This window comes from Nannospalax galili, unplaced genomic scaffold (assembly GCF_000622305.1).
Source record: "Nannospalax galili isolate Female #2095 unplaced genomic scaffold, S.galili_v1.0 scaffold658, whole genome shotgun sequence".
Classification (NCBI taxonomy): domain Eukaryota; kingdom Metazoa; phylum Chordata; class Mammalia; order Rodentia; family Spalacidae; genus Nannospalax; species Nannospalax galili.
Genome location: NW_008340714.1, coordinates 262,418 through 281,418, shown reverse-complemented (window position 1 = coordinate 281,418; position 19,001 = coordinate 262,418). Strand labels below are relative to the sequence as shown.

Sequence of the window (19,001 nt, the reverse complement as noted above, 5' to 3'; positions counted from 1 at the left end):
CCTGTTCCCCGGGAGGTCCCCAGGGAAGGCAATGTAGCTTTTGTCTGTCTGGGTTCTCTTGCTCTCTCTCTCTCTCTCTCTCTCTCTCTCTCTCTCTCTCACACACACACACACACACACACATATACTTAACACACCAACCAGTATGTGTGCATCAGACCTTCCTATGGAGTGGGGAAAAGAACAGACATCATTCTTAACAAACTTAAAACACAATGTGGCTCATTTTATTTTATCTCAGAAAAAAAAACCCACTCCTTTCATATGGAAAGGCATACAGGGCCTCTAATGGGGCAGCTCTGAGCTACCCAGGCTCAGGTCCACAGCCTGCCGGCCCTGACCTCTCCCCTGGGGCCAGAACCCATGCTCTGGCACTATTCCCTTCACAGTTCCTGTCCTCCAGCCCAGTTTTGTTGCCCCAAGAGATGGCCCTGTGACTGAGTGTGTGGCAGCTTGTGGACTGCCTGAGGCTCCTTTGGAAGACTCCTGGTGCTGGGATGACAGGAGGGTCAACAACAGACCCAGCAGCCAGGGAGGGAAAGATAATAAAATAGAAGGGATTTCCTCACATTTATATCTTCGGAAAAAATAGTCTAGTGCCACTTCCAGGCATGCAGCTCCCTGAGCCCTAGAAAGTCTGGGGAGGGTAGTGTTTGCATGGCAGGAGGCCTGAGGCAGCCACTCCCAGGCATCAGGCTAGGTCTTCTAAGCCACAGTGGCTCTACAGAGACAAGGTAGGGCTTTTTGATGCTTGTGGAGTGTGGGAGCTGCTGCTGTACCCTGGCCTAGTAGGCCAGGGCCTTGCAGCATAAAACATCTGCTTCTTCAGACCCTAGGCTTTCTTACTGGGCCTCATGCTGCTCCAATTTGATGCATCCTCTTCTCAGAGCAAAGTGGGAACCAGATGCCTGGTAGATCTCCTGACACTTTCTTCTGACATACTTTCTTCTCTCAGTGAGACTGGTCCAGCCAACCAAAAGATAAAGATTTCTTTTCCTCAGGAAGGAGAAAAGTCTGTGGACCATGAGGCCATTTCTGCTCTGCCCTGAGCCAGAGGATCCACTAGGCCAGGGGCCTCCTGGCATGCTTCCTGATGCTCATGGGTAAGGAGCTCCACATCTGGAAGGCCCACATCCCCATGAAACCCTTGGGTACTCCCTCCACTCACCAGCCCGAGGGTGTAGCCATTGGGCCGTCGTTCAGGATGGGGGGCACTACCATTAGCCCACACTCCCAGGGGGTGGCCGTTGAGGCGAAGGCTGACCTGCTCTCCCTCAGTGCTGTGAGCAGCCAAGGCCCGGGCACTGGTACCCCCTGCCTTGAAGGGTTCCTGCCGACGCCTCAGGACGTGGCTGCGAATGATCTTGCGGAAGGTCTGGCGGAATTCACGGATCCTGTAGGCATAGATGAAGGGATTGACAACAGAATTGCTGTGGGAGAGGACGATGGCCAGGTACATGAGCCACAGAGGGGCGTGGCTGCATGAGGGACAGAAGAAGGTGAAGCAGTTGATGACGTGCAGCGGCAACCAGCAGAGGGCGAAGAGCCCCACGATGATGGCCAGGGACTTGGCCGCATGGACCTCCTTCTGTAGTGTAGACCTAGCCCGCTCCCCTGGTAGGGGTTGGCTCTCCATCTGCTTCAGCTGTCGCCGGGCTGCCAGAAAGATCCGCAAGTAGATGCCCAGCATGAGCAGCAGAGGCACAAGCACGAAAGCAAAGAAGTTGTAGTACACCATGTAGTTCATGGGTACCACATCCTCAAAGAGACAGGTCACCTGGCCCTCGTCACAGGGCTGCTGTGTGTTGTTCTCGACTCCCTTGACCTGACTGCAGCTGTTCCAGCCCAGCATGGGGGTCAGGCCAATGGCAAATGACAGCACCCAGCAAATTGCAATGATGCCCTTCGCCCTCACACCTGTCACCAAGCCATTGTACCTGAGGAGAGAAGACTATCATTAGAGGCCTGAGAAACCAGGGCCTAGCCAGGCCACAAGTCGAGAAACCGAAGCCCAGCCAATCTGTGTAGTGGCTGTAGGGTCTTGCGCTGGACACTCCCCTTCTAGCCTAGGTGTATACTTCTAAGTGAGGTGTTGGGCTTTGCCATTCTCACAAGCTGCTGGGAGGTAATGGGAAAGCAAGCACCTAGACTTGGAAAGAATCATACAAATGTTCAGATGTTAGATGGTCTTAGGTATAGTATTGAGGCTTGATTTGAGAGAAATAAGTGACCTGACGGGGAGAAATACCACATCCATGTTGGCTGGTCTTGGTTCATATTACAACACACTTCACTTTAGAGTGGGACAGGTCTAGAGTTGGAGCAGAACCAGCCAGATCAGACCGGTAAGATGATCTCAGTTATTTCTTTTCCACTCTTTTTCTTCCCCATTTGACTTGAGTCTCCAGAAACAAACCCCCCACCCCATACCCAAGGAGAGGCTGTCTAGGGCATAAAGGAGTGGAAGTTCCAAGCCAGATGAAATACTATCTCCCCTCCAAATCTCACCGTCCTCTGGAAAGGAACGGGGACAATTATGTATTGGCATTTATCCGCTGTCTTAGTAATCAAGAGGAAGTACTTCGATGAGGGACTGAAGTCCCGGGGAAGGACAGTAATCTGCCTCAAGTCACTCAGTTGTTTCTGAGAGTCAGATAAAAATTCACTCCTGCTGATTGCCAGGCCAACTTAGGGAGTGGTTTGATCTGTCGGTCAGGAAGTAGCCTCAGCCCCACTGGAATGGAAAGGTGCCATCAGCTATGTAAAAGAACAGGCACTCAAAAAAGTCTCCTTGATTGAAAAAGACAGCCTGGGTGACTTCTGAGGGATGGCCTGGTGTGTAATAGTTTTGATTCTGACAAAACTAGATGACCCTCCCTACAGACTGCAAGTCCTCGTTCTTCAAGTTCAGGATAGACACCTTTGGAGAGACGCTTCCTGCCTCACCTGAAGCCAAGAGCCCACTGAGAGGAGGGCTCTCCTACTTCCATCTCTACATCACCAGCCAGGGTCAGGGACACACAGCAGGTGATGCGGAAAAAGTGCACACTACTTAATTCCGGAGTTTTAGCAGTCATAGAAAGGGTACCACCCATGGGCGGCAATTTTTCTGGACAAAATCTCCCATTTTAAATGTTGTTAATTAAGAAAACCCCTAGTAGCCTCTGTCCTCTTCTTGAACTTATTCTATTTTAGAGATGGGGAAACTGAGACCCAAGGAGAGGAATGGACTTGCTGTGAACATTCGAAGGTCTAGGGTCAACTCAAACCCTGGTGAATTAGTTCTGAATCTTACATGCACACCCCACTCCCTTGTGGTGCTGGGGATCAAATCCAGGGTCTTGTATATGTCAGACAAACATTCTGCCACTGAGCTACAACTCCAGCCCTGAAAATTCAGAATCTAAACTGTGATTGCCTGGCTCCTTCTCAGAAGCTCCACAGGCCCACACAGCAGGGCCCTGCTCACCTGCCTCAGGGCCCTGCAGGAGGGTCATGGACCTGCTTATTGCTACCAGGTGACAGAGAGCAAGTGCTGCCTGTCTCCTGGTCAAGAGGCTCAGACATGAAGTCCTAGGCTCCCCACTCCCATCTAATACATCCTCTGTACTAAGTTCTCTTCAATGGTGCTTTACATGATCCACACTAAAGGGGTCGCTACATTAGTGTTCAAATCTTTCCTGACAGAAGCATACCCTCCCTGGGTCCTAGTCCTGGTACATTTCTATAATCAGGAATGTTGTGTCACTTCACCTCTCTGAGCCTCAATTTCCCCATTTGTAAAATGAAACTAAGAATTTAAGAGCTGGTGCCACTGCCCCATAAGGGCAAAATGCAGGATGAGTGGAAACCTCAGGGAGGCAGAGTATGCCTCTCACAGAGCTTTTCAGCTGAGCTGTTCAGAGAAAGGGACTGCCTGGGATAGTGCTAAGCATCTAGCCATTTGAAGCTAGCATGCAGAGCACGCAGTTACAAAGATGGCATAGGGCCATCTGCCTTGATGGTTTTCAGACTGTTCTTAGAACATGACTTCTCACCCCTATCCAGGTGGAGGCCCTGGAGGAGGGGAACTTAATAATAATTAGCTATTACATTAACAAGTTGTTGGAGACAACAGGGCCAGGTCTGATAGCTTCTGGGAACACTTCATGAAATCCCTGGTCTGTCCAGTTTTACTTTCACAGACAAGGGAACTCACAAGGGGACTCTTCCACTGCACTCTGAAAAGAAAGTCCCTTGTGGGGACAGAAACCAAAATGTGTGCAGCAGTCTCCTATGTTGCTAAAGCACTAGGGGGATGGAGACAGCTTTTAATTATGGGACTTTTGTTCCTTTTTAATGTTTAAGCACATGCAATTTTTTATTATTACAAAAAACATCAAATATGGGGCTGGAGAGATGGTTCAGTGGTTAAGGGCACTGGCTGCTCTTGCAGAGGACCCAGATTCAGTTCCCAGCACCCACATGGCAGCTACCAGCCATCTATAACCCCAGTTCCAGGAGACCCGACACCCTCTTCTGACCTCTGTGGGCATTGCATGACATGGGTACACTTATATATATATGTAGGCAATACACTCATACACATAAAATAAAAATAAATAAAATATAAAAATCAAAATCAAATAGAAACATATACCCATATTCCCTACACTTGGGACATAGAGGCAGGAGAATCAGGAATTCAAGGTCATCCTTGACTATACAATGAGTTCCAGACCAGCCTAACCTAAATGGGACCCTGTCTCAAAACAACAAAAAACAAAATAACTGCAAATAGGACTGGAGGTATAACTCAGTGGTGGGGCATTTACCTAGCATGTGTGAGTCCCTAGATTCAATCTCAACATATACACATACCACACAATGTTAATCAAAGGAAAGCCCCTTAGGCTAAGGTGTCTGAGGGCCTAGGACAGTATCAGGGCCCAAATGGAACCATGGACGAACCATACCTAGCCCAATGATATAACCTGAGCTGCATCTGTGACTAACACAGCCTCATCCTGGCCAGACAGATACTGTACAGCTACAAGGGATGGTCATGCCATCTAGCATGACATGGAACCATTCCAGGGACCCAGAGGTAACAGAGGCTGTGGATGTCAGAGTTGCCAGCCTCTATTTTCAAGGAGGCCACTGCATCCCTGTATCCTCCAGCTTGTGGAGGCTGCCTTTCCCTGGGGATCCTGATTACTCACATTGGAAGCCTATTCTATGGCCCAAGAATACACCCCACAATTTCAGGTGGAGTTTCATGTGTATTTGTAACACACTGAGGACAAGGTAGAACTCTGTTAAGTTATCCCAAGGGATCACTGAGCCAAGAATTGAAGATCTAACCCAAAGGACAGGCCTAAATCAGCCTCACACCATAGTTGCCATGCAGATCCTCTCCTGTGACTCAATTCTCCCTGGTACAGCACCCACATATACTGACATGCTCACCCTTTCCTCAAGTTTTTTGACCAGACTTTACCCTCCTGGCATGCCTTCCCTCATATCATTAAGACCTACACACCCACCCATCTTTCTCCCAGGAAGTACTCCTTCCCAATTCTGTGCACATACCAGCACATTTGTGGTGATGAGAATGAAACCTAGGGAGTCACACATGCTGAGCAAGTAGTACTCTACCTCTGAGCTGTATCTCCAGTCCAAAGGGGCATACGGCTAAAAGGAAAACTTTTTCTTTCTTTCTGTAGGCCAGGGATACAGCCCAAAGCCTTAGGCATGCTAGGCAAGTGCTCTACTGCTGAGCTGGTCCTTAGCACTTTTACTCTTTCGGAAGTCAGAGAAATTAATTTCATAGGACTTCAGGCCTTTCACCAACTCCTGTATATACTTTAGCCTGTCTCTTGGGGATTAGAGCACCAGAGACATAGGACAGCAGTGCACAGGATCCCTAAGAGGCGGAGGCCCCTTACCCAAGGCTTTTCATCCTCTGTGGACACAAAGCCGTATATCTGCCTTTGGCTCAACTTCTTTCTCACCAACTAGGCCTTGCCCTAAGTTAACAGGGTTCTTGCACTCAAGAAGGAGGGGAAAATTGTTCTTAAGCTGAATTCTTCAAAACAACAAGAAAAGAATTACTGTGCATGGTGCAGGCCTAGGATTGATTATGTATCCATGAAAAGCTACATCTGGTGGACCTTGCAGGCAATGGCTTAGAGGAGGCTGTCCTGGCTGTGAAGGGGACAAAGGAGAAAGTGACAGTCCAAGCTAGACAAGCGCCTCCAAGCCAGGCAAGAGTTCCTGGCCCCCTGGACTATTTCCAGACTTCCTTCATGCTGGCTTGCTCTTGGGAGCCCCCATACAGATACCTTCATGTACCTAGCAACCAGGAGATTCGTGGAACAGGAAAGTAAAGGAGTTCAGTGGCCACGAGTAGAATGAAGGGCTCCAGAGTCCATTCAGGTTGGGTGATGCATAGATATCCTTCCCTGGTTCTGGCCTCCCCGTGAGTAACACAAGTGTTAAGACATCTGCTCTGGCTGCAAGGCTGGATCAGGATGATCAAAGGAGACTGCACCAACACCCCATGGCAATTGTAAAACTCTGCCCATAGAACAGGATGAGTGTCAGTGGGCATCTTCATTCTCGTCATCTCCTTGCGGTGACCAGCCTGAGCTTTCCAAAGCCTCCCTCAGAGCTCAATCAGCCCAAGGTCCAGGTGGAAGTAAGGTCTAGGTCCAGGAGGCTCTGGGGTCAGGGATGCAGACTGAAGTAGGGACAGGCCTCTAGCTTCAAGCCTCCAGCACCTTAAGAAAGAGTTGAATCCTCCCACTGTTAGCCTGCCCAGCCTTGGCATTGCTGTCCAGTTAATGAACCCTCATTCCTTTGTGAGCTCAGAACAGAGAAACTTGTCCCCTTGTTATAGATGAGACAACAGGCCTAGCACAGGGCAGCTGACTTTCCACAGCCACACAGGTCATTTCATCTCATTTCAGGGATTCATTCCCTTGACTCTCAGAAGACAAGACAGGGAGAGGCCACGGGGAGGAAAACAAGTTAAGGCCTTTAAATCGAGAACAGCCTTTCCTAGTAACACTGACCTTTCCTAGTAATTGCTGCCCTGAGTCAGAGAAGAAAGTGAAAGCTAAGCTACTGCTTCCCGTCGGTGCCCCACTACTGCACGGACCCAGCCTGACTGCCTGGGGTGGACACCAGCCCTCTGTCCTCCGCCCACCTGGAACCCACATGTAGACATCCCCTAGGCCTTTGTATTCTGAGCCCTCACTGCAGGACTTAGACACTGCTCTATTTCTAGAGCATAGGGTGTAGGCAGTGGGGGCCGGGCTGTCCTTACAGACTATCTTTAATCTGTCCCCCTTCTTATGACTAGCTGCTAGAGGCCCCTTCCTTTTGTTTTTACTTGTTATTTTGCTTAATCATTTTTCTTCTCTTTGATCAGGTGTCTCAGTAGAGAGCCCTAGCTGGTCTGGAACTCACGATCCTCTAGCCCTAGCTTGGAAAGTTCCAGGATTCCAAGTACGTGCTACCATGCCTGGCCGAGTCCCCTTTGACAAGGGCTTTAAGACAGCATAACGCACAGGCTCCACCCTTTTGTGTAGCCTGGTATGGGTGCTTGCTTCTCCCTTACAGCCCAAGTTATGGCAACAGCTATAGGATGCAACTTCCTCCAGGACACCGGGCTACTTGAGACAGGCCGCTCCCCAAAGACTGATGTCGTGGTGATGGCAGTCTGCGTTTCTTCCCAGGACTCATCCCAGTTCTGCTATCAACTCCTTGTGTGGCTCTGAGAGAGCTGGCCCCCTTCTCAGAGCCTCATTTTTCCATCCAGAAGATGAGAGGAAGGAAATGACCTCTAAGGGCTCTCTTGCACTGACGCAGAATTTCCATTGCTCACTGAGCAGTCTTCACTGCTGGGTGCCCTTAGCCCACAGTGGGGCTGCGGGTACTTCCTCTGTGGGTGGGGACTCCACCTGCTTGGGAAAACTTACACGGGGACTGTGCATTCCAATCCCTCATCATGGAACCCTCCCTCAAGGCCTGCAGCCACCCTAGCTGAGGAAGCTAGCTCACGGTAGAGTCAAGGAGATGGAATAAGAGGGCCTGGGTCCCCTGGGAGAAGGATACACTTTCTAGATTATCTATGGGCTGGGGAGGTGGAGGTCTCTGAGAAGGACTTCATTTTTACAATCCATGGCTGAAAAGATTCACCATAAAAGCCCCTTCCCACAACTAGTCCCTGAATGCTGGCTGAGTCCTCTCTTACCTCAGGAGCAGCATAATTTACATATAAGTCCAAGTGACTCACTGTGGCATTTGGTCAAGTCACTTCCCCTCTCTGGGTCACTCGCCTAATGTACACATTAGGGGGAAAAGCTGGTGGTGGCAGAGGCGGGCTCCTAGCTGAGGTCCTGTGGTTTCCTGTGGCTCCTTACCCACTTCAGATCATACAGGGAGTTTTGTTCTGATGTATGAAGAATGGCTCACGCACAGCTGCATTTAGTATCAGGGCAAGGCCATCCTCATCTGACAGTAGTCAAACATGGCAGGCTATAGACATGGGCCTGGGGGAGCTCTCTGTTTATGGGGATAAGCCAGACTAGCATTATAGCTGTCTACCTCTAGCTCTGGGAAGGCTCAAGCCAAGTCCGGGGGTCCTGTCCCCTGTGCCCACAGATCAAGCCTTAGGCATAGACATAAGCCCCTGGCTCACCGGAGTGGAATGCGGATGGCGATATAGCGGTCAATGGCAATGGCCAAGAGGCTGAAGATGGAGCTCTGCGTGAGGACCAGGACAAAACAGGCGAAGAAGAGGCAGCCATGGCAGGCAGCACAGAACCCAGTGCTGATGGTGATGGCGAAAGGGATGGCGAGCACACCCACTGCAATGTCAGCCGCCGCCAGTGACACCACAAAGTAGTTGGTGACATTCTGTAGGTTGCTGTTGATCCATACGGCCCAGCACACAAGCACGTTGCCCAGGACGGCCAGCACAGCAATGGCCAGCTCCACCGTGATGTACACCGAGGAGCCCATGGTGGGAGCAGCCACAGTCGGGCAGGCTCAGCAAGGACACGGGTCTGGGCCAGCTCACGGTCCATAGCTGCGGCCCAGCCGTCCACCTACCTAGGCCCCGCAGCCCTTTCCTCACAAGAGCCACGAGTGTCCCCAGAGGGAGCTCCCCAAGGGCTTTCTCACAAATGACTCTGCATCTTCTGAAATCATGCTTTCTCCAGGGGCTCTGGCATGGCTCAGCTCAGCTTCAGGGTTCCGAGGCACCTGCAAAGAGAGAGAGAAAGTCCAGGTGAGCAGCTGAACCACCACCGCCACTTTGGATTCCACCTCTGTTCTACCTCTGTTGCCTGAAGATGACTCCTATGCCTTTTCCAGTCTGCTGTGGTCATAGCCAGGACACAACAGAAGTGGGATTTGAATCTCCACTGCTAAGGAGGACACAGGTCAAGAGCTAACTGGTCCTAAAGGATTCCTGTCAAGATCTTCACCCAGCCCTTCTCAGGGATGCAGCCCCTTCTCCAGGCTCAACAGGACAGACAACAGGAGGGACTGCAGACAGACTGACCCACCCCTACTACCCAAGATGTTGGCTGTTCTCCAACCCCAGGTCAACACCTCCTAGCCAGGGCTGTGACTGAAGATTTTTATTTCTTTGGCAGCCTGGCCAGTCCTCGGGTCCCTGTACTCACAGCCAGCCCCATGACCCTCCCTCCGAGAAAACCCCTTTCTCATGAGGGCTTTCCCAATCTCACCTGCCTTCTCTCACTAGGTCTCCCTCCCAGCACAGCTCACCCTGCACCATCCTCTGCTTTCCAGGGAACTGCCATACCCACCGAAGGGATACCACTGCCCCTAAGGTCATGTCAGACACCCCCAGAGTTCCTTTTCAGAGGAATCTTTTAGTCCCGTCTCCCAGTTTGGGAAAATATTCGCTCTTACCCTCATAGGCAGCAAGGCAGGCTCCAAGCCAAACCCACTGTTCCAGGAGCCCCTGCCAGCAGGCTGTACGTCTAGGCAGGGCAGACACTGTGGTTGCTTTCCTGCTCTGAGGGATCCACCTCTCACTGTCCTCCCACGCCTCTCCCCACCTGTTCCTCTGCCTACCTGATGAGGGAATGATGCTTCAGCAAAGCAGATACTTAGCCGGGACTCACTGGGGGACTGTGGGTAAGAATGTTTTCTTTTCTGGGTCTCAGTTTCTCTATTTATCCTGTAACACTTCTGGGCCCCAGAGGGTACCTAGAGCCTATTTCAGCTCTCACCCATAATTCCATGAGAAGGAAATAAACAGTAGATTTGAAGAGGCTACCCCAGAGTCCAAATGTCAGAAATACAGGACTAGCCAGCACCCCTGGAGAGTAGGAGTCTTACTTTCCCAAAACAGGCCCAAGCCAAGACCAAACTAGTTGCTCCTCCCTGAGTTTGCAAAACTCAGTGTAAGTAGTATGCTTCTTCTCAAGCAAGAGCTGATGGACAGCCCCCCCATCCATCCCTGTCAATCCTGAACATCCATGGAACCCCAGGTGTGCTGAGAATGAGAGCCTTGAGGCTGCCTTTCAGCTGCTATGTGGACACATTTCCTTCTTCTCCCCTCTAGGATATGAGGGTTAGAGTGGGACTGGAGACCTGGGAGAAGGGTCTTCACCACTAGAAATGAGACAAAGAAGCAATACAGGGCTGAAAGAAATGAACCCCAGGTATAATATTGCCAGTGCTTCAGACTGGAGCTGAAGCAGGAGCAGATTGCAGCCATGTGGCATAGAGGTGCTTCTGTACCCAAAAAGTCATTTGTCCCCCCAGGAGGATGACATAGAAGGCTAGGACCTCTGGGGCTGGAGAGATGACTCAGCGGTTAAGAGCACTGACTACTCTTGCAGAGGACCTGGGTTTGACTCCCAGCACCCACATGGTGGCTAATAACCATCTGTAACTCCAGGTCCAGGGGAATCCGACACCTTCTTCTGACCTCCCCAGGCATTGCCCGACATAGGTATAGTTACATGCAGGCAATACACACATACAAAAATAATAAATAAAATATTTAAAAAAAGGCTGGGACCCATAAGGAAACCAGGAGGAGCCAAAATCTGCAGAAACTGAGGAGTCAAGCAGCCTGTGCAGCCCCTGGCCCTCCCTCCCCCAAAATCCCTTCCCCACTGGGCTTCCCTAACCCCACCTGCCTTCTCTCATCAGGCCAGGCTCCCAACCCAGCTCATCCTGCTCCAACCCCTGCTTTCTAGGGAACTACCATGTCCACCTAAAGGACACTATTGCCCTTAAAGTCATGCCAGATGCCATTGGCCAAATCCTTCTGAGTCTTAGATTTGTAGAAACCACTGCCAACTAGCTGCTCATAAAGCATGTCCCTGGCAGAAGGGCCAGACCCAATCTGGGTGCCACCTCCAGATACATACCATGTCCCTCTCTGCTCACAGTCTGCATTCACCAGGGGTCCACTCAACCCCAACAGGCCCAGGCCCAACAGATGCCTATGGAGCTGGGGCTGGCACTGGATCTGCTTCTGTGCTGTAGCCTTCAAGGTTTGATAGAAACAGCAGGCCACTGTCCAATCAGACCTACTGAGCCCCTGAAGAGCTACTACTTTCCAAGGAGCCTAACTCTTACAACTGGTGCCTCCTAGGGAAAGAGAAACAACCTGATGTCCCTTGAACCCTCTCTAATGGAATCTGCATTGAAGGACCCTGCAGCATTGTGCAATCAGACCAGTCCAGGTTAGAAAGCTGGCCTAGCCCATGACCATTGTCCACCATCAAGGGCCCCACAGGGACAAAGTGGAACATAACACATTTCTGAAAGGCAAGACGGCTTCAGCCCTGTTGCCCAAAGTCTCACTAATGGTCACACTGTCAGTGCTGGTCCCAGTAATTGCACTGACTCCACTGGTCAGGACACCAGACTTGGCAGGGTGGGTCTAACCCAGGCCTGTATTTGCTGAAGCTCTCTCAGCAGCTCTGGTACTTGCCTGAGCCATGGAGACCCAGTGCTGAACACTTCTGAGTACTATCATCCTTCCTCACTGTATTGAGACTGCTCTCCTATTCTCCAGCCTCACTGAATGCATCTGACCCACCACGCCAGCCTTGCATGGGCTAAAGACCCAGCCCAGCCTCCTGCCCCAGGCTCTCTAATTTGTCCTTCCTTCAACATTCATGCATGCTGTCTCAGTTGCTGCAACACATCCTAGGGGAAGCGCCTCTGGTCCCAAGGCCACCTGGGAAGCTGCCAAAACTGAATCTGCTCTCAGTTTGTGTCTTCATCAGCCCCAAGCTCCGAAGATCAGTAGAGCCAGAGGCAAGTCCCAGGACAGTTGGGAGAGAGGAGCCTTACAGGGGAAGGCTGGGGCTGCCTAGCTATAGGCCAGCAAAATAGCCCAGGGCCAGGGCACCATGACTTGTAGCCTGTCTTTGTAGTGTGAATGCTCCCACTGGGTCAGTTTAGACTATTGATGTGTCATTGACTAGAACTGAGGAACAGCACACACAGTTGACCACAAGCTGCTAGCCACTGCTGAACCACCAAGGCCTATTCACTCCAGGTGGCCACCTGTATGAATGCCAAGACACTACACTGGACCCTCTTTAAGAGCCTGTGTATCCTGTCTGGGAGTTTGGAAAATGACTGACAGCTGTGTTCTTGCTGACCTCTGAGGTCCATTTTTCAGATGACAAGTCAAAGCCTAACAGGTAAAAAGACCTCTCAGCCTTACCAGGAACATTTCAGGGTGGCGTAGAACTTTGGGGAGAATGCCAAGGAACATAGCAATGTGAAGATTTCCCTCACTGTGAAGCCTCTCAGAACCACAGGAAGGCTGGGGGCACAGAAGGGGTTGGGGGAGGGCCAGGATCTGCTAATTTCCTATCCATCTCTGCTGGCTCTGTGGGCTAATTAATCCTTAAGTCATCTGTTGCTAGCCAAGAGAGGAAATTAAATATTAATAATGTTGTATTTCCTCATGATTGTCCCTTGTTAGGGATGGGACAGAGGGCAGAAACTGTCCCATGTATACTATGGACACATGCTGCAGAACATGCATTATAAAACTTGAAAGAACAGCCCATTAGACTCCCAGCAGTCAGACTTAACACTGCTGCCTCTTCCTTCCTACCCACTCCCACCCTGACCCATACACTTTAATTAAAACCATTTAATCCAAATCCACACATCTCCTGACCCACCCCTAGGTGCTGTGTACACATGCCCAGATGGTGGCTCCACAGCCTTCTGGTGTATCTACCAGCTTCCAAGCAGCGCTCCACATACCTGCTCCTGGGTGTAGCCAAGGGCAAGGAACAGAGCAATGTAGAGACTGATCATTGACCATTGCAGCCATGTCAGGCTCTTTCCTGAGCTCCAGAATCTCAGCCACATATATTTATTATTTTATTTTATTTTTGAGACATAGTCTCATGTAGCCCAGCCTGGCCTCACACTTGCCATATAGCCAAGTATGACCCATAACTTCTCATCTTTCTGCTTTCCCTGTCCAAGGGCTAGGATTACAGGCATGCCTCGTTCTCATAGGCAATGTTCACCAGTTACCCCACTCTTCCGTGTCACAGGGAGCTTTATGTCGTCAGCTGCTGCACTTGACCCCTCCAGGCCCTGAGCCTACTGCAGGATGGGAGGACCTGGAAATTCTTCAATGGCAGCTGCCACTGTAGAGATTCAGGTACCTGCAGACCACTCCCTGACCTCAGGGCCACAGCTCCCACTTCAGATGAGTTGCAAACCAAATTTCAAAACACACAAAATTAAGACAATGAAAGATAAGTAAAAAGTATCAAAATCACAGGAGAGAAAGGTATGGAGTAATGTGATAATAAATTCAGATAGTTCAGGTACTCATAGAAACAAAGGAAGATCTCTAAACAACAACAAAAGGACTCGCAAACCCATTGGCAAACAAGAGCAGGCAACTACGAGCAAGAAACATAAGATCCTGGACAGGAAAAACAGGGATGGAAATAGAGAACACACCAACATGGTAGTACCAGGCCCAGAGGCAGCTGAGGACTGAGAAAGCGGTGGACTAAAGAGCACACTTAGGACTTCTTACAGCAATCTCACAGAGACGAAGTCTGGTTGAGAAGATCCGATATCTGTCATTTGGAAGTAGCTGGTGTGTGAAAAAACACCAGAGTGACAGCTGGATGGGCTGGTGTGTCCTGTACCCAAAGCACAGCCCTTCAGTGACTGGGAACAGGCTTCAAGAAGACTGGGGTCCCACTGAGCAGCCCCCAACACATCAGTCGGCACTACAGGTGCCTCTGAGCTTGCCTAGGTCTCTCTTCCTCCACAGATTCCCCCAGGGGTAGATAGCATCCCAATTCCAATATCTGGTAAAGACTGGGCCTCAAGTACTCAAGCAGGTGTCCCTCCCCCATCAACTGAGGCTATGTGGCTGCTGTTGTGTGCCTGGGGACAGGATGTGGGCAGAAACAGAGAACCAGTTCTCTGCAGCTGGAGGCCAGGGTACTGGGCTGCCTTTCTAAGTGTCTCTGCCACCATCCAGCCCCCAAGATTGCTTCAGCTTAGACCCTAAGGCCACTGGCCAGCTACATCTCCCTTCTCTCCCACTGAGGGCCTTAGAATGACCCCTGGCATCCCTTATTCAGGTCTGGTGCCAGAGAGACCACAGGTCCCAAGTCTTCCCTTCAGGTGCCACTCACCTGTCGCAGGCCACTTCACCAGATTAAAACCCCTCAAGGATCCAGACCTCACAGAGGTACTGGGAGCCCAGCCTGTGGTGGGAGCACCCCAGGTAGGGTCCATGTTGGCTCCATTATACAGGCTTCCCTGCTGTGCCTTGGCTCCTCCCATGTACACAGGCTACGGTGAGAGCATCACATGAGGCTCAGCATCTGCACCTCCCACAAACAGTGCATGACAGGAAGTGTGCCTCCAGACAGAGGACAAGGGACATCCTGAGTGCATGGCCCCCAGGAGCCCTGGATGGAACCCTGGCAGGAGGCTGGCCCGTTGAAGGGGCACTGCTAAGTGCACTAAGGAGAGGGATGGAAGATCCACTGCTGAGGTCAGTAGGACACGGGTGTGTATGACAATGCAGTTATGCAGGCTGAAGGGAAAGAGCAGAGGGAGCTGGACCAACCTAAGCACAGTCCTGCCGCTGCCCCTCTGCCCATCAGTGCCTCCCCGAGCCTGACTCATGGCTTCCAGAGGCCATTGTGAGGCCAGAGGCAAAGCCCCTGTAGCAAATGGGCACACTGCCTTCAGCTCAGGGGTCTCTGAACAGGCACATGTCACAGAAAGTCAGAGGTAGTCCTGGAAAGCTGCACAAGTCCTGCTTTCCCTGGTGTCTAGCCCCTTCCCAGAGTTGGGTGAGGGTGGCTGCTCTTCGCCATCACATCCTTGCCTGCTGCCTGACAGGATGCCTGCTGCCTCATAGCTTCCAGACAGCCTGGCTAGGACCTCCCTCCCTCTTTGCATCAAATGGCTCCTTCCCACTCACCCCAAGGTCTGAGCCCTGCTCAGGAGATGAGCAGCTTCCAGGGGCCCCTTTCTACATCCAGCATGGACCCAGGGCCTGCTTTCAGACATCATTCTTCTCCCTCCAACTTCCAGACTATGTTCCTCCTCTGAGTTCCCCAGGCCACCCTCTACACGTCTGTGGTCCCCAGTATGTCCCAGAGACCAGATTCTTCCCTGGAAGTTGGAGCTATTTCCTTTTACCCACTCTGCACCTGACTCTAAGTCTCCTGTCCTCAGCATCCACATCTCTTCAGCCTTATCACCGTCATCAAAATCCTTCCCACCTGTGCTCATCTGTCTGCCTATTTGTCTTCCCCTCTGCTCTCATATGCACACAGTTACTCAGGGCCCAGGTTGAGCTGTACTAAGCAAGATACGTCCCACAATGATGCTGAGATAGTGGCTTGAGCTTCTCTGAGGCAAGGTAGTTTGGGACCCAGTAGGGTAGAGGCAAGAGCTGCTGATTTCAGATCACTGCTGAGAGCCACCAGGGGCTATGGTCCAACCTACACGCTCTGGACTTTGTGGAACCCAATACCCTGAAGCCATACACTTGCTCCCAGCCAACTCTTTTTTTTTTTTAAAGACTTTATTATTTTTTATGTTTATGAGTGTATTGCCTACATGTATGTAAATGCACCTGTGTTTTTCAATGCCCAGAGAGGTCAGAAGAAGGCATCAGATCCCTGGAACTGGAGTTATGGATGGTTGTTAGCTGCCGTGTGGGTGCTGGGAATCGAACCCAGGTCCTCTGCCAGAGCAGTCAATGCTCTTAATTGCTGAGCCATCTCTCCAGCCTACTCCCAATCAACACTTGTCCACATCTCCCTCCATTTAGAGCAATCCCTCCTGATGTGCTCTGACCTCTCCCTCCAGGGTTATCTAGCTTAAGCACAGAGCCCCTGATCTGTCTTTTGGGGACACCCCATCTGCCCAGCCAAAGCCTGTCTGGTGTTGTGTTTTGTTTTTCTCTACAGCCCTGTGTGTTAGGCATTAGTAGAAACACATTCTTGCTCTTCGGTGGTGACCCTCCCAAGCCCATCCAGTTAGTGAATCAAGGAGGAAAGACCAGAGAACTCAGAACACCGAACTCTGGCCCATCTTCAACATCCTGGAGACTAGTCACCGCCTTCTTCTGCCTGGCCCAAAGTTTGTTTCTTGCCAGAAGTGTGGGACTGCCCTCAGGCTAACTCCAAGCCATGGACAGGGAGGCCAAACTAACTCAGCTGAGATGTGGTCAGCACTGAAGGGATGCATGGGGGTGGGGTGGGGGGTGTACACAGGGACGGTCGAGGACAGCACACAACCAATCTGTGAGGAGCTCCAGCCACAGGTCTGCAGGCCCAAACAGGACCTTTCCAGGGCATCCTTTCTGGACCCTGTGTTTCAAAAGGCTTTCCACCATCACCTTAAGAGTCTAGGCACCAAGGACAGCCTTGGCTGGATATAGACAGCCTTCTGGAAGATCAGGAGTCCAGGAGAAACTGGGCGAGCTTGGGTTTCAGGTGGAAGGCCAGACAGCAGACTCCCCCTACTCAGGGAAACAAGGTGCAGCCTCTGGGTGGGGAAGGGGACAGGTCCAGAACCCCATCCTCAAAGGTCAGGAGAACACCTGCTCTACTTGCTCCAGTCGTGGCTCGAGAAGGAGCCATGGGAACCACCAGCTTGCCTCTTCTGTTGCCACTTTGACTCCCCGATTCTCTCATTGTACAGCCAGGTAAAATTAAAGTCTAAATGTTTCAAAAACTGGGACCTGGGGCGTCCCGCGTCAAATCCCTCGAGAGTCGCAACCATTCCCGCCATTCCTACCTGGCTAGGGGCAGCCAGCAGAAGGCCAAGGACAAGTTCCAGGCGCGCACTCACCCTCCTGTCCTCCAGCCTCTCCCTGGTGCCCAAGTCGGGTTCCCGCCACCATTGTCAACAGGATGCCCTCCACCCGGTTCCAGACTCTCCTTTCTCGCAGCCCCAGGCATCGGGGATGCTCTGCTCACGCTGCGCCTTTCCCGCTGGAACTCCGGCGCCCGCCTGGACTCCTAACCCTGCGAGTCTGACCTGCCTACCTCCGGCCGCGCCTCGACGCCCGCAGCCTAGCTTTGGTCGGGACGCGCCCTGAAGTATCTTGCAAGTGAGCAGGTTCGGTCAGCCCGGCAGGGACAAACCGACGGCTGTTCCCGCCTACTGCGGACTGGTCCAGATCACTGTTCCGCATCCCGCCGCTCGGCATCCAGCCGCTCGGCCGCCGCACCGGCGCCCCTCCCCTCCCCACCTGCCCCTGTGCACCTTCCGGTCGACGTGGGGCGACCCGAGCGTACCGGGCTTGGGACGTGACCGCGCCTGAGGATCCTGCTCCGGCCGTTCCCGCGGCTGCCGGGACGGGCTCGGACTCCGGTGGCAGGACCCACTCTCCCCGCAACAGGAAGAAGGGGGCGGCGGGCGCGGCGGGCGCTCCGAGGGGCTGGCGGGACCCGGGCCGCTCAGGCCTCCCGGCCCCGCCACCTCCGACGTCCCGGGCCGCTGGACCGCCCACCCGGGACCCCCAAGCCCCCCAGATGCTCGACCCCGGGTCCCCGCTGACCTGCTGCTTGCGCTGGCTCCCACCGTCTCGGCGGCAGCTTGGCTCCGGCTCCAGCCGTGCCGCTCACGGGCGCACCCTGTAGGCGGCTTTGAACCTCCGCGCTGCTCCCGCCCCGCCCCGCCACTCGGGGAAACAGAGGCCCGGAGGCCGGCGGGAACCCCAGGAAATGGCCCCGAGAGGGCTCGGCCGCGGAGGCTGGGGCCGCAGAGCATCCCTCGCCCCAGGTGGGCCCCGCAGGTCCACGCGTCCTGGCCTCCTCCTGCGCCACTCCCGCTCCCAAAGGAGCGCCCTCCCCAGTGAAGCCCTCGGCGCCCCACCCCTCTCCTGCTCCTCTGGCCCGGCTGCCTCTGGCACTGTGGTCCTCTCCGGTTCTGACCTTTATTAGAGCTGGGTTGCGTTGGTACCTTGTCACTCCCGCTGCCCTTCCACACCCGACCTTAGGCCAGCATCCCTCTTGTTCTTACACTCCTGTCTGCCCCGTGGACCAGAACTCCTCCTCCCCCACTTCTCTGTACTACATAACAAGGAGGGAGTCGTATCTTCACCACAAAGTCTCTAGGAATCTCAGAGTTCTAGGCTGGGAATCCCCTTCTCTCCTTGCCCTTGTACTGGGGGGGGCAGCCCAGCCATGAAGGGGATCTGCCTTGGACTTATATCTGGATGGACTTGCAAATTGCAGTCTGCTCACAGCAGGACAAGCCCTTCAGACAGCCCAGGCATTGGTGGCCAAGGCTTTTTGGAACCATTCTCTTCTAGAGCTTCCTGGAACGAATAGGCTGTGGACTAGAGGCAAGTGTGGCTTAGAGCCAGGTTGGACCCTACCGTTGAGGTCTGGATGGGAAGGTCTCTTAAGGAGCAGTTCTCTGTCCCCATCTCAGGAAGGTGGGTGGGGAGTGGGCGTGCATGTGCCTAGCCTTTGGAGAAGCCA

General features: G+C 52.5%; 1 protein-coding gene across 4 annotated transcripts; it reads right to left on the bottom strand.

Moving 5' to 3' along the window:
• Window positions 1-205: 205 nt before the first annotated feature.
• On the bottom strand, window positions 206-18,547 carry Adora2a (adenosine A2a receptor). Of its 4 annotated transcripts, none has more exons than XM_029564800.1 (3): window positions 18,450-18,547; window positions 8,687-9,252; window positions 206-1,937 (listed from the first exon to the last, which is right to left on the bottom strand). In XM_029564800.1, the coding sequence occupies exons 2-3, from the start codon at window positions 9,007-9,009 to the stop codon at window positions 998-1,000; spliced, it is 1,263 nt and encodes a 420-aa protein (XP_029420660.1). In that variant the 5' UTR covers window positions 9,010-9,252; window positions 18,450-18,547; the 3' UTR covers window positions 206-997. The 4 variants fall into 4 exon arrangements, with proteins under 4 accessions (XP_029420660.1, XP_008833984.1, XP_029420661.1 ...); XM_008835762.2 differs by lacking the exon at window positions 18,450-18,547 and adding an exon at window positions 18,074-18,188; XM_029564801.1 differs by lacking the exon at window positions 18,450-18,547 and adding an exon at window positions 17,811-17,893.
• Between the last annotated feature and the right edge of the window lie 454 nt (window positions 18,548-19,001).

Bases quoted from the DNA above. Each gene is read 5' to 3' on its own strand.
- Adora2a (XM_029564800.1), bottom strand. From the start codon at position 9,009: ATGGGCTCCTCGGTGTACATCACGGTGGAGCTGGCCATTGCTGTGCTG. The intron at 1,938-8,686 runs GTGAGCCAGGGG...TTCTCTCCTCAG, and splicing joins GCCATCCGCATTCCACTCCG to GTACAATGGCTTGGTGACAG.